The sequence below is a fragment of the Phacochoerus africanus genome, chromosome 5, assembly GCF_016906955.1.
Source record: "Phacochoerus africanus isolate WHEZ1 chromosome 5, ROS_Pafr_v1, whole genome shotgun sequence".
Lineage (NCBI taxonomy): Eukaryota > Metazoa > Chordata > Mammalia > Artiodactyla > Suidae > Phacochoerus > Phacochoerus africanus.
In genome coordinates, this window is record NC_062548.1 from 117784625 (window position 1) to 117809216 (window position 24592).

General features: G+C 38.9%; 1 protein-coding gene across 19 annotated transcripts in view; it reads left to right on the forward strand.

Moving 5' to 3' along the window:
- DTNB (dystrobrevin beta) overlaps window positions 1–24592 on the forward strand; it is a 247703-nt gene that overhangs the window by 47482 nt on the left and 175629 nt on the right. For all 19 annotated transcript variants that reach the window (XM_047782486.1, XM_047782488.1, XM_047782490.1 and 16 more), the window contains one exon: window positions 21979–22064. In XM_047782486.1, the coding sequence (XP_047638442.1) occupies window positions 21979–22064 (86 nt within the window). The remainder of the gene's footprint in view (window positions 1–21978; window positions 22065–24592) is intronic.

Here is a 24592-nt window from a genome sequence, read left to right on the forward strand (position 1 = left end):
CATATGGAGATTCCCAGGCTAGGGATCGAATCAGAGCTACAGCTGCTGGCCTACGCTGGAGCCACAGCAAAGCCAGATCCAAGCCACGTCTGTGACCTATACCACAGTTTGCAGCAATGCTTGATCCTTAACCCACTGAGCGAGGCCAGGGATCGAACCCACAACCTCATGGTTCCTAATTGGATTCATTTCTGTTGGGAACTCCTATTTTAATTTTTTTCTGATACAGAACATTGTTTTCTAAACCTTACAATAGAGGAAAACTAATGTAATCCAAATTTAAACAGAAATGAGTTGCTGTATTTATATTTATGGAGAGTTAAGTTGGTATGATAAAAAACAGAAGTCATAAATGATGCAAGCACAAAGGTGAATGGTTGTGTTCCAGGAACCTAGAGTTTCTGATCCCTGCTGTACTATCAGCCATTTGAATGGGTTAATTCTCTCTGCTTCATGTTTCTCTCTGTAGAAAGTGAGTTCATACATTTGTAGACTTCTGTTATTTATATTTTATAATATGGAGGATTCTCTGAATTAATGGTAAAACCATACAAGTGTCAAGGCCAAGTCTTTAAATTCATGACATTTTTATAAGATGTTATCACTTAGATGTTCCATACACTTAATAAAAAATTCTTTTGGACTTCCCTTGTGGTGCAGCAGGTTAAGGATCCAGTGTTGTCACTGTAGTAGCCCAGGTCACTGCTGTGACACGGGTTTGATTCCTGGCCTGGGAAATTCCACATGCTGTGGACACTGCCAAAAAAAAAAAAAAAATTACAGAAATTTGAATTTTTAAAACAAGAGTGTACATGAGGCATTAGTCCCAGAATTCTCATGCCATTTTTTTTAGCAGTTGAGATTAGTGAATCCAGAAGGTTTGCTTACTGTCCAAGGAATGACTCTACTGATCCAGAAGCCTTAGTAAAAACTGTTATTCTCTGTTGAGTAAACAGCATCTTATCATGACACCGACTCACTTGAGTAAGTCAATTCAGGGCTGCACAACACAAATGAGTTTTAAGTTCAATATTTTTAAAGTCAGAAATAAAAATCATCAAATAGCATAAAAATGATAAAATAGAGATTATAAGCTTTGATTCCATAATTATATCAAATACCTTAAGTACTAAGGCTAGAGGGAGGAGGAACCAGAGAGTGAAGAGAAGGGGAAGGGGAAGACCAGACTTGAGGGCAGAAGACACAGAGGGCTCCCGGGACAGAGAAGCCAGACACACAGAGAAAGAGACAAAGGAGGAGAAGAAACAGACTGTAAATCGATGAAGACAGATCAGTAAGAGGGCACACTAAAGGGAACTGGGAAAAATGGAGAGATGAATGAATCAACAAGAGTGAGCAATATAGGATGACAGTGGTCAGTTTGGTAATTCTCACATCATATCCTGTGAAAATGTGGACCAGAGTTCCCATCGTGGCACAGCAGATGAATCTGATTAGTATCCATGAGGATGCAGGTTCGATCCCGGGCCTTGCCCAGTGGGTTAAGGATCTGGCGTTGCCGTGAGCTGTGGTGTAGGTCAGCAGTTATAGCTCCAATTCGACTCTGGCCTGGGAGGGAACCTCCATATGCTGTGGGTACAGCCCTAAAAGACAAAAAAAAAAAAAGAAAAGAAAAGAAAATGCTGACCGTAGGCATCAGAATAAATCACCACATCTTTGCTAACCTTGAAGTGTTTATAGGAAAAGAGTTTAGCTTTCTGGAAATTTGAAATTGGCTTTCATGTACAGGAAAGAAGAAAGAATTTACTTTTTGGAAATTTATTTTTGAAAATCAAGGCATTGTGTTGTTAAATACATCCCAAAGTGGTAGTCTCTGTCTAGATTGGCCACTTTGTCACTTAGGCTAGAGAGTCTCTTTGATATGTAGAATTCCTGCTATATCAATTGATTTTTCAGGCTTCTGCATTTCATAATTTTTCAAAGTTAAAATGTGAATATAGGAGCTCCTGTTACGGCTTAGCAGGTTAAGAACCCAACTACATGAGGATGCGGGTTTGATCCCTGGCCTCGCTCAGTGGATTAAGGAGCTGGCATTGCCGCAAGCTGAGGCAGAGACTGCGGATGAGGCTCGGATCTGGTGTTGCTGTGGCTGCACTGTAGGTCTCGGCCTATATCTCTGATTCCACTCCTTGCCTGGGAACTTCCATATGCTGCAGGTGTGGCCCTAAAAAGACCAAAAACTTTTTTTTATTTTGAATACAGCAATTACTCAATTATTAAATTCCCCCACCTCCAAATTCGTAGTCAAGTTTTTGGCCAGGTTGTTCTGATTATTATAATAGATTATAAGACCCTAAAACAACAAGCAGGAATAAATAGGATCTAAGACTTTTTCACTTAAGTGTTTATTTTCTTAGGAATTATTATTTTTTTAATACTTAGGATTTAAAATATTTCCCATTTGACAATTAAAAACATTGAAAAGTACAAAGAGTACTATTGTAAACATTTGTGTGTAGGACTTTAGTGAAAGCTGTGAGGAATAGCCAAAACATCCTGACAGTCCGGTATTTAACTCTTTCAGATCCTCAGTACTGCAGTGTTGGTAGATGGTCTGGTCCGAAGGTACCATAGGTGATACTTCACCCAGCAACTTTTTTTTTTTTTTTTTGCATAAAAAGGATATCAAAATCCCCAGCATCAGGAACAGGAATCTTCCTTACTCTTCATCAGAGCTGATTTAGTAATTGAGAACTTGTGGGTTAGAAACCTCCTTCCTGTGTCTAACCTCTGTATTCTTTCCACATCTTCAGCTGTGAGCGGTAGAAAGCCTGTGCAGATGGGCTCTTACAATAACAGGAGCCCAGGCTCACACCGCGGAGGAGCCAGAGACAGGCTAGCCCTGGATCGAAGGTTGCGGCAGGGCCTGGCTTGCTTTCTTTATCGTGGTCTTGGCTTAGGTCTCCTCTTCTATCAGCTCATCCTTAAGCTGACCAAACTGTGCCTGCTAGCAGCTACTATATGCTTCCTCTTTCAAGTCTAGGTTGGGGGTAGGGTGGGTAGAGAGCCAGTTTTCTTTCAACATTGAACAAAAGTACTTGAGTCTTCTGCCAGAAACGTGCATTTGTTCCATGTATGTGGAGGAATTATGCTTTTTAGCGGAAAGAAAGGATTCGTGCCTTTGGGGCAGAGGGTAGTTTAATTCTCACCCTCGCCATGGTGGGGTTGCCTCATGGTGGGGATGGTTGGACTGGATATGAAAGTGATGACCACGGTGTTTACCACTCAACTCCTCGCAGGGCATCAGAAACTCGTGGAGCCCTTTCTTGTTAAATGGCCCTACTCTCCAGCCAGTTCCTTAAACCTGAAACCCGAGGATTGTAATTCTTCCTCCTGCCAGCCTCCGCAGTAGTCAGTTACCAGGCTCCTTTCATTTCTGCCTCTTGAATTCATCCACTTCTCTCCATCCGTCCCAGACCACCAATATCATCTTTTGCCTGGCCCACTGCTATAGTGTCTAATAAAATTTTTCTTTTTTCTTTTTGGCCCTTTTTAGGGCTGCACTGTGGCATGTGGAAGTTCCTGGGCGAGGGGTGCAATCGGAGCTGTAGCTGCTGGCCTGCACCACAGCCACGCAACAACAGATCAGAGCCTCATCCGCAACCTACATTGCACCACAGCTCGCAGCAACGGCAGATCCTTAATCCACTGAGCGAGGCCAGGGATCGAACCTGTGTCCTCATGGATGCTAGTCAGATTCCTTTCCACTGAGCCATGATGGGAACTCCTAGAATATTCTCATATGTATGTCCTGGTACATGTTTCCAAGTGTTTTTCTTGATTCTAAACAGGGATAGGGTTTCTGAGTGTGGGGTACATGAAAGTTCAGGTTTAACCTGAAGTGTTATTTAGAAAATATCAAATTATTTTACCAAATTGTACCAGTGCATAAGAGATCCTTTTGACTCACATTCTGTAAGCCTTAGAATTGTCAGATTTCTTCGTTTTTGCTAAATGACATCTTACTGTTGTCGTGATTTGCATTTTCTTGATTACTTAGCATGTTCTTGTGTTCTTTGGCCATATTTATTTATTACTTCTGTGAAATGCCTCCTTATGTCTTTTACCCATTGTTCTAGAGTGTTATTTTCTCTTTTTGTATTGATTTGTAGGAATTCTTCATATAATCTAGATAACAAATCCTTTGTTGATTATGTGTATTTCACATATATTCTCCCAATTTGTAGCTTGATTTTTTTTTTTTTACTTTTCTTAAAATATCTTTTTCTTTTTCTCTCTCTCTCTCTTTTTTTTTTTGTTTTTGTTTTTGCCTTTTTAGGACTGTACCCGAGGGATATTTAGGTTTCCAGGCTAGGGGTCGAATCAGAGTTGTAGCCGCTGGCTTGCACCACAGCCACAGCAACTCCAGATCAGAGCCTTGTCTGTGACCTACCCCACAGCTCACAGCAATGCTGGATCCTTAACCCACTGAGTGAGGCCAGGGGTTGGATTGCGTCCTCATGGATATTAGTGATTCATTTCTGCTGAGCCACAACGGGAACTCCTTAAAATATCTTTTTCTTACAAATTTTAAAAAATAGTGTTGTAGGGAGTTCCTGTTGTGGCTCAGTGGTTAACGAATCCGACTAGGAACCATGAGGTTGCAGGTTCGACCCCTGGCCTTGCTTAGTGGGTTAAGGATTCGGCGTTGCCGTGAGCTGTGGTGTAGATTGCAGACGTGGCTCGGATCTGGTATTGCTGTGGCTCTGGCGTAGGCTGGCGGCTACAGCTCCGATTAGACCCCTAGCCTAGGAACCTCCATATGCTGCAGGAGTGGCCCTAGAAAAGGCAAAAAGACAAAAAACAAAACAAAAAAACCAGTGTTTTAATGTACATTCTTAAAATTTTTTTTCTTGTTTTTTACGGCCACACCCTTGGCATATGGAAGTTCCCAGGCTAGGGGTTGAATCCAAGTTGCAGCTGCCAGCCTATCCCACATTCACAGCAACATAGGATCTGAGCTGCATCTGTGACCTACACCATGCTCACAGCAATACCACATCCTTTAACCCACTGAGTGAGGCCAGGGATCGAACCTGCATCTTCATGGATAAATTTGGACTCATTTCTGCTGTGCCACAACAGGAACTCCCAAATGTTTTTTTTTTTTTTTCTTTTTCAACTGAGGTATAGTTGATTTACAGTGTTGTGCAAATTTCTGCTGTATAGCAAAGTGACCAGGGCATACACACACATATATATATTCTTTTTCTTATATTATCGTCCATTGTGTTCTATCCCAAGAGCTTGGATATAGTTCCCTGTGCTATAAATTAGGCTCTCATTGCTTATCCATTCTAAAAGCAGTAGTTTGCATTTGCTCACCCCACACTTGCAGTCCAGCCCACTTTCCTTTCGTCTCCCCCTTGGCAACCACAAGTCTGTTCTCTATGTCTGTGAAGCTGTTTTTTTTTTAGATAGGTTCGTTTGTGCCATATTTTAGATTTCACACATAAGTGATATCATATGGTGTTTGTCTTTCTCATTCTGACTTAACTTAGAATGAGAATCTCTAGTCATATCCATGTTGCCTCAAATGGTATTTTTTTTATTACTGAATTGAATTTATTACATTTGTAGTTGTACAATGATCATCACAATCTCAAATGGTATTAATTTGTACTTTTTAATGGCTGAGTAGTATTCCATTGTGTATATGTACCATATCTTCTTAATCCATTCATCTCTTGATGGACATTTATGGTATTTCCATGCTTTGGCTATTGTGAATCGTGCTGCAGTGAACATAGGGGTGCATGAATCTTTTTGAATTACATTTTTTAAAAAAGTTTTTTTAATGAAAAATTTCAGATGTATACAAACTTAGGAAGAATATTATAGTAACACTCAGTGTGCCTGTTGTTTAGCTTAAATAATTATCAGTAAATGGCCATTCTTATTTCATCTAAAACCCCAGGCTCCCTGCCTACCTCCTCCTCACTTTCTTAGCTTATTTTGAAGCAAATATCACAAATATTATCATTTTATGTATAAATATTCCAGTGCATACATTTTTTCTAAAAGGTAGGACTCCTTTAAAAAGTTATTACCTAATGCCATCATCTTAACTAAAAATTAATAGTCATTAATATCTTAAAATACCCATTTCACTAATGCTTTTATAATTTTTTTGTTTTATTTAATTGAGATCCACATAAGGTCTATGCACTGCACTTGATTGATATTCTCTTAAAATCCTTTTATCCGTAGGCCCTCTTCATCTCTCTTTTTACCTTAGAGATCGCAAATTCTTGGTTTTTCAAAGTCTGATATTAATTGGTTCCATTCTTGGTTTTTCAAAGTCTGATATTAATTGCTTCCATTCTCCCTTTCTAGGCAATGTGAAGACTATTGTGTTTCTCTACCATTTTGGTTTTAGGACCCTTTAATTTCATTTACCCATTCTTCTACGTCATTGACATTGTGTATTTTTCTTTTATATATATTTAAAATCAAGCAGACCTTATTAATTTTTTATAGAGTGAACATCATTTAATTTGTAGGTAAACTAAATGATGTTGACTGTATAGTTAATAATATCTGCCTGATTACAGATATACCAGTTTTGTTGTTTTTCATCCTCTCCTGCATTTTCAAGCTTCCCTCAGCAATGACTTTGTTTCTGCCTGAAGAACACGCTTTGGCATTTCCTTACTGCAAGTCAGATTGTGACACATTGTCTTAGTTTTTGTTTGAAAATTTCATTTTCATGCTTTAAGAATATTTTCATTTGGCATATGATTTTTGGTTGACAGTGGTTTTCTTTCAACAGTTTAAGAATACTTCTCCTGTAATTTTTTTAGCTTGCATTATTTCCATGATTTGTTGTGAAATCAACAGTGAATGTAATATTAGCTTCTTTGATGGTCATCTGTCAATTTCCTCTGGCAACTCTTAAGATTTTCCTTTTCTCCCCCCTTTTTTTCCTGGTTTTCAACAATATTGCCATGGTGCCAAATATCATCCTTATCTCATATTCCTTAAATATAATATGTGGAGTTATTATAAGATCTGTGCTTATAATCCAATATCTGGATTCCCTGTGGATCTTTTTGTACTATTTGCTGTTTCTGTTTTTCCTTCATGTCATCTTAGTTCCTTTATGGTTAGTTATTTTTTATTATGCGAGAAACATACTGCAAAGTTATTTTTTATTTTTATTATATACCAGATGTTATGTTGCAAAACTATTTGTAGAAATACTGTGGGTCCTAGGTAATGTTTTAAGAGAGGATTTAATTTGCTTCATCTAGATGCAAATTAAATTAGAGATCAATTTCTAACTTAGCCCATGTGAATCCCTGTTACTTTTGCACACTAGTGTTTTTAGTGCTTGAGAGCCTTTGAGCTCTCAACCCACAGTTATGGGAGGTAGAGTAGGCACTTTCATCAGGATTCAACATTCCACATCTCTCTTCTAGTCCCTTAAAACTATGGAAGAGTTACTGTGTACATCAGCCTTTCTGGTTCTCCCTCTGAAATCAGAAAAATCACTTGCATGAAAAAAGTGGTTTCAGCCATTCCTCTCACGTCCCTGGGCATCTGGCTCCCCTGCATTAGGTAACTCAATTGTTAGTCCTTTTGGCATCCAGGAAGATAAGCTAGTATTCCAGCATTATCTATTACTTCTCCAAATAGCTTCCCTGTTTTTGTTTTTTCTCTATTTTGGAATGTTGTTGTATTTACTTATTAATTTTTTCTGTGTCTGGAGCCATTCTACCATTTGTCCCATCTATTATATGTATTTTTTGCTGTTGTATTTTTCATACCTAGTATATGATTCATTCTTTTTCATGATTTGTGATTCTTATTTCATATTGCTAATATCTCTCTTTTTTTAGTTTGGCTTTTATTTTTTAATTTTTAAAAATTGAAGTATAATCAAAATATATAGCATATCACTTGCAGGTGTATGGTATTTGTATGTATTGTGAAGTGAGCACCACAGTAAGTCTCGTTAACATCCATCACCATACATGGTTATAAAAATTCTTTTTTCCTGTGACGAAAACTTTTAAGATGTCTCTTAGCAACTTTCGCATATACACTATAGTATTTTAAAGTGTGCTTACCATATTTTCATTATATCCCCAAGACTTGATAACTGGTAATTGTACCTTTTGACCCCCTTAACCCATTTTTCCCAAACACATCCCGTTTCTGGCAACCACCAGTCTGTTCTCTGTATCTCTAAACTGGGGATTTTTCTCTCTCTCTTTGTTTATGATTACGTATATAAGTGAGATCATATGGTATTTGTCTTTTTGTTTCTGACTTATTTCATTTAGCTTACCACCCTCAGAGTCCATCCATGTGGTTACAAATGGCAAGATTCCTTTCTTTTTCTATGGCTGAATAATAGTTCATCATCTGTATCTATCTATATACATACATATGTCTATATACACGTATTTTCTTTCTTCCTATCGATAGACATTTCAATTGTCTCTGTGTCTTGGCTGTTGTAAATAATGGTGCAGTGGACATGGGTGCGTGTATCTTTTTGAGAAAGCATTTTCATTTTCTTCGGGCAAACACTCAGAAGTGGAATTTCTGGATCATTTGGTAGTTCTATTTTTAAATTTTGGAGGAACTTCCGTACTGTTTTCCAGAGTGGCTGCCCCAGTTTACATTCCCACCAGCAGTGCACAGGGTTCCCTTTTCCCACATCCTCACCAACACGTGTTTATTGTGTTTCTGGTAATAGCCATTCTGACAGGTGTGAGGTGATATCCCATTGTGGGTTTGCTGTGCCTTTCCCTGAAAATGTCTTTTCATATGTGTCTTTAATGTATTTATTATGTTTAGGAGTTCCTGTCGTGGTGCAGTGGAAACAAATCCAACTAGAAATCAGGAGGTTTCGGGCTCAATCCCTGGCCTTGTTCATTGGGTTAAGGATCTGGTGTTGCCGTGAGCTCTGGTGCAGGCCAGCAGCTACAGCTCTAATTAGACCCCTAGCCTGGGAACATCCATATGCCACAGGTGCAGCCCTAAAAAGACTAAAAGACCAAAAAAAAAAACCAAAAGTGTTTATTATGTTTAAGTTCCTAGTCCATTTGTTTTACTTATGCTTTTGATACTGGTGTAAGTTGTCCTGTTTGTTAATTTTTTTTTTTTAAGGTAGTCTTACCCCTGGGTCTGAGGGGTGGTGTTGGGTTGGATGTTTGCAGTGGATGTGGGCAAAACGTGGACACATTGGTTGGAGTGTCCACATGCATATTGGTTTTTTGAGGTATGAGGCGTGTTGGAGGTGGGAGGAAAAGGAGGCCAGGCTCTCTCCCCATGTAGAAGCACGGAGTGTCTTCAAGTCCTAGATTTGAATTCGACTTTCCTGATGCTGATCAATTTGACTCTCCAGACTCTGTATATTAGTCATTGTACAGAGGTAGAACATATTTTAATTAAAAATCTGTTAACTTGATTGATAACTTTAATATTTAGATGTATGTATGTATGCGGGCCCCTTTTTGTAATTTAGCTGGTGTAGGGGCAGGCCTGGTGCCAGCTACTGATTGGGCCATTGTGATTTCTGACAAAAGATTTATTCTCTAGAAGACTTATCTCATCTTGAATTGCTGGCCCAAACTCTGTATATTTGGGGCCTGATGGAACATTCTTCTTGGATAGTTACTATTTTCTGTGTTTTCCACTCCTTGTGTAAGAAAGAAAAATGGTTTCTAATGGCTTATTGAGAAATTCCTTTTACACTTTCTCTGACTATTGACCCTTATTTTCTCTCTTATTTTTTTCATCAGGATTTGTTTTGTAAATGAGTCTGTGGTCTTCACCAAAAATACTGATTCCAAGATATAATGAGGAGTTCCCGTCGTGGCGCAGTGGTTAACGAATCCGACTAGGAACCATGAGGTTGCGGGTTCAGTCCCTGCCCTTGCTCAGTGGGTTAACGATCCGGCGTTGCCCTGAGCTGTGGTGTAGGTTGCAGACGCGGCTCGGATCCCGCGTTGCTGTGGCTCTGGCGTAGGCCGGTGGCTCCAGCTCCGATTGGACCCCTAGCCTGGGAACCTCCATATGCCGAGGGAGCGGCCCAAGAAATAGCAACAACAACAACAAAAGACAAAAAAAAAAAAAGATATAATGAAATTCCACCTCAAATGGGACAAACCTATTAAAATATCATATATCTAATTAAACTAGGCTTGAATAAAATCTTCAAAATAGATCAGTATTGACCATATCAGTGAAAGGCCCAGGGTTATTGTTTACCATCTAAAATAACAGTAGAAAACACTCTTTCTAGGAGTTCCCGTCGTGGCTCAGTGGTTAACGAATCCGACTAGGAACCCTGAGGTTTCGGGTTCCATCCCTGGCCTTGCTCAGTGGGTTAAGGATCTGGCGTTGCCGTGAGCTGTGGTGTAGGTTGCAGACGCGGCTTGGATCCCGCATTACTGTGGCTCTGGCGTAGGTCGGCAGCTACAGCTCCAATTAGACCCCTAGCCTGGGAACCTCCATATGCCGCGGGAGCAGCCCAAGAAATGGCAAAAAAAAAAAAAAAAGAAAACACTCTTTCTAATTTGAACAATCTAAAGATTCCGTTGGGTAAAGACTTTTATATATCTAACTTTTGATAATTTTATGTGAAAAAAATTCCTGGGTAGTTTGGAAATATGGCTGAGAACTATTTTTAAATCTTGTTTTCGCAGTTTAATTTGAGTATATTAAAAGTTTCCATTGTTCCCTTTTAATACTGGATGTGAAAAATGAAGCAATATTAAAAAAAAAAAAGCAAAACCAAATTAGTACACTTTAAATAAAAGCAAATGTATTCCTTAAATTCTGAATGTGCCCCGCTAGCATATTATGGCATGGACATTGCTTAAAAAAAAAGATAATATCAGGTTACAGTCTTCCTCATTAGTGATTTTTAAATAAAACTATAATTTCCTAGGAGGCACAAACATTTCATGTATTTATATACAGTATTTACTAATATCCCTACTTGTTCTTTAATGGTTTCAAGACAACAGGAAAAAGCTAAATAAAAACAGAAGAGAATTAGTGCTGAATGGGAAGTATTCGATGCCCTGGAGAATAGCACATTTAACTCCTAGAAGGATCCGATCATAGCTTTTTTTTTAAGGGCCACATCTGCAGCATATGGAGGTTCCCAGGCTAGGGGTCCAATCAGAGCTGCTGCTGCCAGCCTACACCACAGCTCATGGCAACATCGGATCCCTACCCCACTGAGTGAGGTCAGGGATAGAACCCGCGCGTCCTCATGGGTGCTAGTAGGGTTCTTTAACCGCTGAGCCACAACGGGAACTCCCGATCATAGCTTTTTACAGAAATTTCCAGGGGATGGTGGAGAAAGTCTATAGGTTTTAAATATAAAACCTAAGTGCAAAACTGTTGCAAAATGGAGAAAAACAGTGGTGGAAGAGGAGTGGAGCCCATGTGCCTGTCTGGCAGGGTGCTGCTGTCACATGGATTGTGTGATGTGACATATGATGTGACCCCCCCAAAACCCATTCACTGAGCCCCAGTCTAAGTGCTTGGTGGCAGAATTACTTCAAAGTTCACTTTTTACTCTTCCCATCACTTACTCTTTATCTTGTAGCTTTTTTTTTCCCCCAAGAGAATTCATGTGTTTGTACTAATTTTCAAAGAGGAATCTGTTTAATTTCAGGATATGTAGACTTACACAGGGTTTGATCATTAACTATTTCAGAAAACATTTTTTTGGATTATTATTTTGGTCTTATTTTATTGTTTCCTTTTTATAATTTGTTTTTAAAGGAAGGGCAAGAGGGATGCTTTTTTTTTTTTTTTTGGCCACAACTTCAACATATGGAAGTTGCCAGGCCAGGGATTGAACCCAAGCCTCAGCAGCGACCTGAGCTGCTGCAGAGACAACACAGATCCTTAACACACCGCACCACAGCAGGAGCTCCAAGAGGAATATTTTGAGTGTGCTTTTTCCTTACCTTTGTCATTCTCTGAAAGTGAGGCAAGAGGAAGTAACAGAGAGACTTCTCCAGTCGTTCCGTGCTCACCTCCAGAGTAATCTGATCAAGACACTACTTTCATCATGCAACTTCCCACCTCGGAAACCCTCAAAGATTTCCTGTGGTTTTTGAAAGAAGTTCCTACTCCTCAGGTCTGATGCTATCAGCCCTTAGTTCCCTGCTCACAACAAGCTCCAATTAAGCTACTGAAGGCACTTTTCATTTTTTCCACCGTGACATGCTCACTTCTTCTCTCTGTGCATTATCTCCTGTCACCCCACCACCACCGCGTTTTTACTCGCCCTGCAGCCAGCTTTATTGTCACCAGCCCGTTTTCATCCCTGTGATGACCCATAGTACTTGTCTGTATCATTACTTTGATTTTCAATTTTATACTGCTCTGAACTGCTTCATAATTACACAAACAAGATTGAAAGTCCTTGAGAGCAGGAGTCTACCTTATATTTATTTGATTCCTCAGTAAATACAATGCTGGATTCTTAATGTTTGTGAGATGGAAATGAAAATTAGCAGGCATTCCGATGGTGATAAATTTGAGTAATATTCTGTGTTGATTTTGCTTGATGAAGCTATTTGACATTTGCTAAATGGATTCTTGATTTGCCAGTGATGATTGTATAATCCATTCACTGTGAAGTTTTGTAAATTAAGATTAATTGGGAAAATATGAGTTTTTGAAAGACAATCAGGGAGAAATGCTCTTATTACTTTTAGTTACATGCGGTAATTGGACCGGTAATAGTGTTTCGGAAGCAGAAGTCTGTTTTTATGAGAGAAGTCCTCATTTACGGTTGGCAGCATTTACAGTTGTTTGCCCGAGATGTAGAACAGCTTGTTTTCTTAAGTGAAACGTGCTCCCCGTAGTCTTGTTTTCAAAAGTATTAATTTGAATAGCAGGCTGTCGTTAGATAGTGCAAAGCTATAAGCACCATCCAGATTGGGTTAGTTTAAATATATTAAAGGAAATAGGCAGAATTTGAGACTTGGCTAAACTGAAACGCGCAAATTTCCATCCAGAGGGCACGGGTGAGGATTGCAGAGACTTCTGAAGGTACCTGCATGTTACAACCTACCAGTGTTTATTCAGGGTGACTCACTGTCTGCTTAGCTTGGCCCAGAGCTAATCACGGTGTTTTCTCAGTGCTGGGTAATAAGAACTCTTTTTCGAGACCACACGCGCATGGTTTATTGTCAGACTGTAAAACGGTATGTCGGCGGGGATGAATCATGCAGAGATGTCTGAGGCAGAATCATCTTGGTCCAGTTGAGGGAGGGTGCTCCCGGGAGAGAGTCTGCGTGGGTGAGGTTAAAAGAACAGGTTTCCTCTCGCCTGTCGTCCCCAGCGAGTATCACCTGCTTATTACGCTTTCAGTTTAGTATCTTTCTGTAAGGGTTAATAGTCACTGTGCCTGGTGTTACATCTTAAATATTGACCTGTAACTCTCCAGCTTGGCCAGATTTTAAGTGAGTCAGAGGTTTTTTTGGTAATGAAATCAGGTTAAAGATCTTTCCAAATCTTGTTTGAAGAGAGCTGATTCTGTTATGAATGTCGATTTGACTTTGGGTGCTGGTGAGGTTATATATGCCATGGCCAGGGGCAGCTGACTGTTCATTTTTAAATGTAATTTGTCTAGGGTATGTAGATTAAATTCAGATGTCTGGGGGGAAGGATCAAGAATGAGTTTTTCCAAGAAGAAATCAGTTAGGTAAAGGACAGAATCATAGGGTATTAGGCTACTAAGTGCCTGTAGTTTCTCTCTACTGCCTCTGATTGCAGAGGAAGAATGCAGAGCTCTGTTGAAACATTAGAGAAGTAAAAGCAGCGCTTTCCCCTTGCTTTGGTTGTAGGAAATTGTGCTTAGGCTTAAGGTAGACTGAGGGATTTCAAAGCCAAAAAAAGCACTGAAAGCAAAGGAGTAATGCTGAAGTTTGACCCACAAAGCAAATAGCTGGGAGGAGGGAGTAACTTTTTCTTTCTTTTTTCTTTTTTTGGTCTTTTTAGGGCCACATGTGCAGCATATGGAAGTTCCCAGGCTAGGGGTCAAATCAGAGCAGCAGTCAGTGGCTTATGCCACAGCCACAGCAGCGCCAGAACTCCTCTTTTTCTATTTCTTTAAAAATAACATCATTTGGGAGTTCCCATTGTGGCACAGCGGAAACAAATCCAACTAGGAACCATGAGGTTGCTGGTTCTATCCCTGACCTCGCTCACTGGGTTAAGGATCTGGCATTGTTGTGAGCTGCGCTGTATGTCGCAGATGTGGCTCAGATTCCAGCATTGCTGTGGCTGTGATGTAGGCTGGCAGCTGTGGCTCCTATTGGACCCCTAGCCTGGGAACCGCCATGTGCCACAGGTGCAGCCCTAAAAGGACAAAAAGACAAAAAAAAAATCATTTGAAGAATTGTGAGAATGCCCCTGCACTAATTTTATTGGATGATTATTTCTTCTTGCTGTTGTATTTATATTTTTATGTAAGTATCTTTAATAAATATTTACAAGTATCTTTAAGTGTATCATTTATTAACTTGTTTATAGTAGTATTTCCTAAATTATTATAAGGCAGAGAGGAGAGAAGATCCCCTGTTGGCTGGGTGGAGATTGGGTGTGGAGATTGCCCTGTGGCTGTTGTGAAATGGAATGTGGTTGGGAAGTAGATACGGGAGATGATGAATTAAGAGGCCATATGTTACTGATGGTACTTGGTTGAAGAGTTGAGTTAATGTGCTGTTCTGTTAATGTACCCTACGGACGGCTTGACCTGAGATCAGCCATTGAGACCAGTGATAATCCTAAGGAGTGGAAAAGGATACAGTTGTTTAGTGCTGATCCTGACAGTGGAGAAGTATAACTGCTGTTCTGTATTTGAATGTAAAACTTTCTGAATCTAGGACCACTCTTTGCAACAGAGTTGCGTTAAAGACTAATTGAGTAAGAGATGCAGAGTGTTGTGAATAATAGTGTTTCTAAAGCATTTTGAAGATGAGGAAAAAGTGCTGTTTAAGTGCTGTCGTAATAATTTTTAGAAGTAAAGATGCCATAGAAGTTCCCGTCGTGGCTCATCGGTTAACAAACCTGACTGGCATCCATGAGGACAGGGGTTTGATCCCTGGCCTTGATCAATGGGTTAAGGATCTGGCGTTGCCGTGAGCTGTGGTGTAGGTCACAGACACGGCTCGGATCCCAAGTTACTGTGGCTGTGGCATAGGCTGGAGGCTACAGCTCCTATTGGACCCCTAGCCTGGGAACCTCCATGTGCCGTAGGTGCGGCCCTAAAAAGACAAAAAAAAAAAAGGAAAGATGCCATAGACCCATTAAAACCTATGGCATGGCATTTATTGATGAGTACTTTCTTCAGTAACAGAGTTAATTTTCTCCTGGGTCTCTTGCCAGAATGCTGGGCCCTGCCACACTCTCCTGTCTGTCTGCATAGATGGTATTAGTTGTTTTTGTTTTTTGGTTTTTTTTACAGCAAGAAATAGATATTATTTTGTCTCTTTGAAGAAAGAACATGCAATTTGGAGCCAGAAAGAGTTATACAAACACAATATTATTAATTTTCTTAATTTTCTTTCATTGTGTCCTTTGATTTTATCATTGCCTGTGAAATAAAAGCTAAAGTCTTAGTATTGCACTCAAACCTCTGTGTGGTAGTTGGTAGCTCTGGGTGCATATTAAAATAACCCAAGGAACTTTCCAAAAGCGTCAAGAACAAGGTGGGGTTTAGGCATACTCTTTAGGTATCTTTATTCTATTCTCATACTGTATTGAGATTTGTATGGGTTTAGAACTCTAAGGAAATACAAAGAATTATCTTGTTGATCTTTACAAAAACATCCTATTGTGAATTTGGGTTTGCATTGAATCAGAACAGGATTCTGATCGGTTTTGGGAGAATTGACATTCTAACAGTTTTGCGTCATTCATTTCATGAATATGGTGTATCTCTCTGTTTACATTTTCTTTGACTTCTTTCATCCGTATTTTGTAGTTTTCAGCGTACAAATCTTGAACATACTTTTTTAAAAAAAATTATTCATGTTTTTCATATTTTGGTGCTACTGTATTTCCAGTTATCTTTTGCTAATTACAGAAGTATGAATTTTGTGTGTCGACTTTGTATTCTGCAAGCCTGCCAGACTCCTTTATTATAGTGTTTTTTTGGGTTCTGTAGTGTTTTTTCCTAGGTTCTTTGGGATTTTCTACACAGTAGGTCATATTGCCTGGAGTATATATAGCTTTATTTTTTAAACTTTTCATTTGTATGTGTTTTTATATTTTTTTTCTTGCTTGCTTTATGGCACTAGCTAGTTCTCCAGTGCGGGGTCGAGTTGTAGTGGTGAGAGCTGTCATCCTTGACTTGTTCTAGGTCTCACGGGAGAAGCACTTACTTGGTCTTTCATCATGAAGTGTGATGTTAACTGTGGTTACTTTTTTTGAAGATGCCTGTTATCAGACTGAGGAGATTCCTTTATTTTCCTGGTATCCTGAGAGTATTTATCAGGAATGGGTGTTGAGTGTTGTCATCTGCATCTATTTGCATGATCGTACAGCTTTTCTCTATATATTGATTGATTTTTCAAATGTCAAACTAGTGTTACATTACTGGGATAAAGCTCCCTGGGTTATCATTTTTTTTTAATCATTCTTTTGTTAATCTTTTCTTTTTATATGGCTACATTTGATTTGCTCACATTTTGTTGCAGGGTCTGTGCCTGTGTTCATGAAAGATACCAACTCATTATTTTTTTTATTGTAATGTTATTTATGTAGTTTTGGTATCGGAATAATGCTGGGCTCATAAAAAAATTGGTAAGTATTCCCACCTTTTTTATTCCCTAGAAGAAAGTAGAAATGCAGTTATTTTTCTCCTTAAATGTTTAGTATTTTCTAGAACAGCTCTCTGAATGAGGAGCTTTCTTTTATGGAGAGCTTAAAAATACCAAATTTGGGTTACCTATTTCTTCTTGAGGCAGCCATAATAGTTTGTGTTTTTCAAGGAGTAGCTTGTGTCTGTCCAGTTCATCCAAGTTGTTGAATTTATGGATGTAAAGTATTTGTTATATTTTCTTATTATTTATGTCGTGTTTAGAGAACCTGTGGTGATATCCCCTCTTTCATTCTTGATATTGATAATTTGGGTCTTCTCTCTTTTTTTCTTAGTCAGTCTGGCTAGAGATTTATCAATGTTATTGGCTTATTCAAAGAAGCAGCTTTTGGTTTCATTAATTTTCTGTATTTCTCTGTTTTCAATTTCATTCACTTTTACTCTTACTCATTATTTTTTTCCTTTTGCTTGTTTTGGGTTTAGCGTGCTCTTCTTTTTCTAGTGTCTTCATTTGGGAGCTTTAGGTTATTGGCTTAAGAACCTTCTCTTCTAGTATAAACATTTCATATTTATAAAGTGAAAAGTGCCTACTTGCTCATTGCTTTCCTTTGGATGCCTGCTTTTCACCCTGAATGCAACCAATGGTATTTTTTCAATATCCTTTCTGACACTTTATACACAGACAAATATATGAGAATATTATTTTTACTCTTTCCTTTTTTTTTGTCTTTTGTCTTTTTAGGACCGTACCCGCGGCATATGGAGGTTCTCAGGCTTGGGGTCTAATCAGAGCTGTTGGTGCCAGCCTACACCACAGCCACAGCAACGCTGGATTTGAGCCGTGTCTGCTACCTACACCACAGCTCACTTAACCTACTGAGCAAGCCCAGGGATCAAACCCACAACCTCATGGTTCCTAGTCAGATTCACTTCTGCTGTGCCACTGTGAGAACTCCCTTTTACTCTCTCCTTTTTAACATAATTGCTAGATTGCATTCTAACAATTATTTTGTTCCATGCCTTGTGGGTTTTATTTGTTTGTTTTTTAGTTTAGTAATCTGTCTTGGATATTATTTTTTATCTTTCATCTTTTTTTTTCATTATTTTTTTATGACAGCCTAATAGCCAGTCTTTTCTTTAATAGAAATCTAAAGATGGGGCCTGAGCTTTGGAGTTTTTAATGTTTAATTCTTTTTATACGTTTTATGTTGGAAAATTTTACGCATTGCAGTTTAGATATCTTAAATGTTTTTTAGTCTGACTTTCCCCCCTTCATCATTCTCCCCCTTAAAGCATTAGCTTTGTTCAGTTATGGTAACCCATTACTTTCGCAGGATTCATTTTCTTTTAAATAAAAGTTTTTATTCAAAGTAGAAATATATAAAAGCTTTTATTCAGAAATAGAAAACACCTACTGAAAAATACCTAAAACAAGGTACACTATAATGAGTTGTTATAAAGCATATCTCTATATACATACTCCGGAGGCCCAGGAATAGAATGGTGTCGGCACCCGGAAGCCCCATGTGTTGCCCTTTCTGTGTTGCTGCTCCTCCTCCCTCTTCTCCTAAAGGAAATCAGTATCCCAGTTTCTATGGAAATCTCTTCTAAGATTAATTTTTACTTTTCTTCTGTGGAATTTTCTTGGTATTCTTGCATCATGAAATCTATATCTGCAAAAAGTGTTTTGAGCACGTTTACCTTAAAAAAAATGTTGTTAGCTGTGCAGCAAGGCTTGACTTGTGTTGGCGAACACTCCTGTTCATTCTTGCTCTGCTGGTCAGCAGGCTTGCTTGCTCTCACTTTGAGCTTCAGGAACGTTTTCTTTTGTGGCTTTATATTTCTAGGCCACTTTACTTCAGGATGGAAGCTACATCCATCAGGGTTCTTTAGTTGTAAACAATAGGAACCACCTGTGGCTAATTTATTCCAAGGATGTGGGTGACCCATTGGCTTTCCGAGAAGGTTGGCAAAGTAGGCTTGAAGACCACACCAGCAAGAACAAAGCTCAAAATCATACCACAAAACTAGTCTCAGGAAGCACCTCTGCCACCAAGCTGAGCATAGGTATTGCTTCTTGTGCTTCAAACACCACTGATGCTGGGCTGTGGGCTGCCACCAGAATCTCTGTCTCAGCTCCTTCTGTTGCCATCTTTGTCAGGTGGGTTCTTTAGAGTTCTCACTTCTACAAGTTAATCGTTTTCTATTTGAAGTCTAGAGTGTGTGCATGTTATTGGTGGAGCTTGTGTTATATGCCCTGTCTTAGACTCTGAGAAAGATGGGAAAGCAAACATCTGGGTTTTTTTTTCTTGCTTTATACTGGTAGTGGACAGTGCACTTGTTGCAGAAGGTAGGGTGTGCATAAACATAGACTCAGCGTTTGGATGGCTGGTGACCAAAAAGAAATGTCCACTGTAACAGTTCTCTATTGGTTTTAGAAATCTGTCATTTTTAATGTAGTTGATGCTCTCTATAGCCACTCACATTGCTAATATAATACAATAAATATTTGACATAGGAATATTCCTTATCATTTCCAGGTGCCATATTGCTGGTACTGTTTAAGACATGGAGCAGAATCTCTATTTCTCTTTTAAAAAAATCATAGTTGATTTGTAATGTGTTGATTTCTGCTGTACAGCAAAGTGATCCACTTATATATGCATTCTTTTAAGTTTTCTTTGCCATTCTGATTTATCTCAGAGGATTGAATAGAGTTACTGGTGCTGCACAGTAGGACCTTGTTGTTTATCCCTTCCATGTGAAATAGTCTGCACCTGCTAACCCCAACCTCCCCCCCCTCCTCCCCCTCCCACTTGGCAACCACAAATCTGTCCTTCATATCTGAGTTTGTTCGTAGATAAGTTCATTTGTGTCATATTTTAGATTCCACGTGGAAGTGATATCATAGGATATTTGGGTTTTTTTTTTTTTGTCTTTTTTGCCTTTTCTTTGGCCGCTCCCATGGCGTATGGAGGTTCCCAGGCTAGGGGTCAGATTGGAGCTGTAGCCGCTGGCAACTTACACCGCAGCTGACGGCAACGCCGGATCCTTAACCCACCGAGCAAGGCCAGGGAGCGAACCTGCAACCTCATGGTTCCTAGTCAGATTCATTAACTGCTGAGCCACAATGGGAACTCCATGTCATATGATATTTGTATTTCTCTGTCTTTACTTTACTTAAAATGTTAATCTCTGGTTGCATCCACATTGCTACAAATGGCATTATTTTTTTTGATTTTTAAGACTGAGCAGTATTCCATTGTATATATGGATCACATCTTCTTTATTCAGTCCTCTGTTGATGGACATTTAGGTTGCTTCCATGTCTTGGCTATTGTGAATAGTGCTGCTGAGAACATAGGTGTGCATATATCTTTTTGAATTATTGTGTTGTCCAGATATATGCCCAGGAATGCAATTGCTGAGTCATATGGTAATTCTATTTTTAGTTTTTTTAGGATCTTCCATAGTGTTTTCTCTAGTGGCTCTGCCAACTTACTTTTCCACCAATAGTGTGGAAGGGTTCCCTTTTCTCCACACTCTCTCCAGCATTTGTTATTTGTAGAGTTTTTATTTTTATTTATTTATTTATTTTTGTCTTTTTAGGGCTGGACCTGTGGCATATGGAGGTTCCCAGGCTAGGGGTCGAATCGGAGCTATAGACTTTTAAATAATGGCTACAGAATCTGTATTTCTGAAGAACTATATGTTTTAAAAAAAACCTCATTTAAATTTCGGCTAGTTTTGGGGATTCCTGTTTTATTTTATGAATAAACTTAATGAGATGTAATAGTTAAAAATCAGATGATAACAAAACCTTAGTATCTCCTGGCACTATTTTCACTCAGAATTTTCTGGCTTGTCGCCTTTTTTCAGGTATGATCTTATTGTATACAGAAAAGAAGCTTTGGAAAATAAATGGGAGATACTCTATTAGGACCATTGGTAAATATAAATAGGATGACACTTGCTTTTCAAAACCCAGATGATATAGTTCTCATTATTGCAATGGCATCTCCAAGTCACTATGAAACTTTGTAAGCACAAGCTTTATAAAATTAACACAAAAACCCATTGTTAATTTACATATATGACTTATAAAACTGGCTGGTGAAATTTTCATCTTCTCTGAAACCAGGGCATAGTTGAATGGAGCAGTGGCCACATTGGGTCAGGGTGTTTTTTGGCTCTGTAGGTGGTATACAGCGTTATTTTGGGTAGTTCCTTTTTTTTTTTTTGTCTTTTTAGGGCCGCACCCGTAGCATATGGAAGTTCCCATGATAGGGGTTGAATTGGAGTTGCAGCTGCTAGCCTACCCCACAGCCACCGCCACACCAGGTTGAGCTGCTTCTATGACATATACCACAGCTTGAGGCAATGCCAGATCCTTAACCCACTGAGCAAGGTCAGGGATCGAACCCGAGTCCTCCTGAATACTGACAGGTTCATTACCACTGAGCCACAACAGGAAATCCTGGGTTCATATATGTTCTGCATTTCATCTTTCTAGTTCCCAAAGAAGAATTAATATCAATCTCCCTTTCCCTTCACTTTTCTCACAGTGGTGGTAGGAGACGATCTGACACAGATGTCTCATGAGACAGATGAGCTTCTTAGAATAAACACATGGTAACAGAGGTTGTTACGGTCAAAACAAAGATGAATGTGCTATAAAATCTTTATAGCAATATGCATCCTGCTGCTTTAGAACATAGGAATAAACTGTTTTTATAATATCCTGATGGAAGGACAGGTTTCTGAATTGCTGTTCAAACCGAGTGGTGCCTCAGATTTGAATTCTTAACACCTCAGCTGTGGATCTAACGGGGTAAGTTGGTGGGATGTTTCCTTCACATCCATCCATTTGGCCTTAGCCTACAAAGCCAGGAGAAGTTGTTATGTTATAGGGTGTTTCTAAGCTCGTTTCCAAATAAACCAGGTTCTTATTATTTTAAATCTATTCATGTAGCATAGGTGAAGCCTTAGTTCCACAAAGGAAAAAAAAAAAAGCAAGGTTTCTAAATGTGGTAATATTATAACATCAGGGCAGAAATCAATTTACTGGTTGCTCAATCTTTAGTGATACATTTGATTGCTTTCATGGTTCCAGATAGCAATTATTTCTAATATAATTTATTTTGCAGTGAGGGCCGAGGCAAGTTGACGGTATTTTCAGTTAAAGCTATGTTAGCAACCATGTGTGGTGGAAAAATGCTGGACAAATTGAGATGTAAGTATTTTCATATTATTTGAAAGATTTTATTTTCAAATTAGGACTTTTAAATCCTTTTAAATAAATGTTTTCAGAATTTCGAATGGTGGTCAGTAGCACTCTTTTGTTACTCCCACGGCACTCGCGTTGCAGCCGCTGGCTTAAAGTAAGCACGTTATGCCACCTACTGTTCAGATGGAAAACTTGGTTGAATGGCTTTGTTAGGTTTTTGGTTTTTTAGTTTAAACCAAGAAAACTCTGAAAAGACTCAGAATAGTCATATTGATATTTTAAAAATTCTTTTAAAAATATTTTCCATATTATTAAAAATTATGCTTAAAGATGATTGTTGATCATTTTTAGCTAGAAAATAAATTTCATTACTTTTGCCAGGTTCGTCAGGTTTAGCCTGTTTTGTAATTACTCCATGCTTTATCAGTGCTATTTCATGTGATTAAACTGGTTGTTTTAGTACCTTAGAATCAAGTGTAGTTACTTCGAAATTGATAAGAGTATTCAGTTATCGTCCCTTAATTTTTTTTTAACTATTTACCATTTTGTCATTTTCTTGTTCAGTAGATACTAGTGGTTAGATGAAGTCTAAGGCGATAAAAGTCACAGTTATTTAATTTTTCTGCTTTTCTTTTTTTTTTTTGGTCTTTTTGCCTTTTCTGGGGCCACTTCCCACGGTACATGGAGGTTCCCAGGCTAGGGGTCCAATCGGAGCTGGAGCCACAGCAACGCGGGCCGAGCCGCATCTGCAACCTACACCACAGCTCATGGCAAGGCTGGATCGTTAACCCACTGAGCAAGGCCAGGGATCGAACTCGCAACCTCATGGTTCCTCGTCGGATTCGTTAACCACTGAGCCACGACGGGAACTCCTCTGCTTTTCATTTTTATTTATTCACTCATTACGTAGTTTCTCACTTCCAAAGATGTGCCAAGCATTGTGCTAGGTGCTTTAAGATATTTCCTCACTGAATCCTTAAAATTTCTTTAAGCGGTAGGCAGTATTTTCTTGTTTTGTAGGTGAGTTAACTGAGGGGGCGAGGCGGGGATTTCACCCCTGGCTGTAGCATCGTCAGGGCCCTGCTCTAAGCTACGGAGCTCATCCTGTAACGGGAGACACCCATGTGATTCAGGTGCCCTAATACATGTGCCTACGGAGTAAGAAACTCTGGCAGGTTTCAGGGAGGTGAGATGGCAAGTGTGGGTTTTAATGTTGTGTTGAGATACTCTGTGCGTGGATTTGTGGAAGAAACTGGGGCATCTGTCCTGTAGCATTTCCCGGGGGCTGGATTTTGATGACTACCTCCCCTGATGTTCCTCTGCGCCCTACATTTGCTGTTTGAATTGAAAGCTCTTGAGCTTCATCAGCTTCAAGTACAAGCTTTTGGGTACAGTTACATCATAGGTGCATTTGTTTTCTCTCAATGTGTTAACATGACATTAAGAATTGGAAAACTGGATGGCTCACTAGATGTAGATTTAGATATCTAAAAAAAAGGTCTTAGGTAATAGGTTTAGTCCATGTTATCTGGTTATCTCATTTCAAAATCAGCTGCAGTGTAAAACAGATTTTGGGTAGAAAAAAATTATGGTTTTACTTAAATGCTTTTCTTAGTTTTTCCCCCCACATAGTATGTCCAAATATTACTCTTTGGGGCTAAAATTTCATAATTTTTTCTTAATTCTACCATGGTGTTTTTCTGAGAAAGATATAATCCAGATGAAATTATATTTCATTTAAACACAGAGAAAAGGTTGGGATTTTTGTCTTTTTTTTTTTTTTTTTTTTTTAGTAATAATGATGCCAGATTGAAAAAATACATGGCCATTTTTATTAGTATTGGAGAAACTGGTTTAAAATAGAAAAATGATTATTTAACCACATGTTCAAGATGACTCTGGACTCTTTAAGTTTCTATGATTAAATTACTACATTTACATAGAACTGGGACCTGGCACGTAGTAAGCACCAAAAGTTTGCCAAATATAGATTGTTATTTAACTAAAATTTCTATAGTTATCTGCTGTAGCTCTGAGTGAAAAAGTGCAAATTCTAGTTGTGTGAGGTATGGAAAGGATCCAGGTAATAGCAGGTTTTTTTTGTTTTTTTTTTAATATGGCTTTTGAACTTCTTAGAGGAACACAAGTGACCAATAATTTGCTTGTGAACAGGACATATCAGTGTGCTCTCGACACCAGATCATTGCACATCACAAGTGGATTCGTGACATACAAGCCACGCTAGATTACTACTTACCATTTAATGTTATTCAGATAGATTTGGTTTCTTTATCTTCTTCATGTTCAAAATTATGGCTTCTTTACCATCTGTAGCTCTGTTTCTTCTTCTTCTTCTTTTTTTTTTGGTGTTTTTGTTTTTTTCTGGGGCTACTCCCGCCCCGTACTGAGGTTCCCAGGCTAGGGGTCTAATCAGAGCTGTAGCTGCAGGCCTACACCACAGCCACAGCAACACGGATTCCGAGCCGAGTCTGCGATCTACCCCACAGCTCATGGCAACGCCGGATTGTTAACCC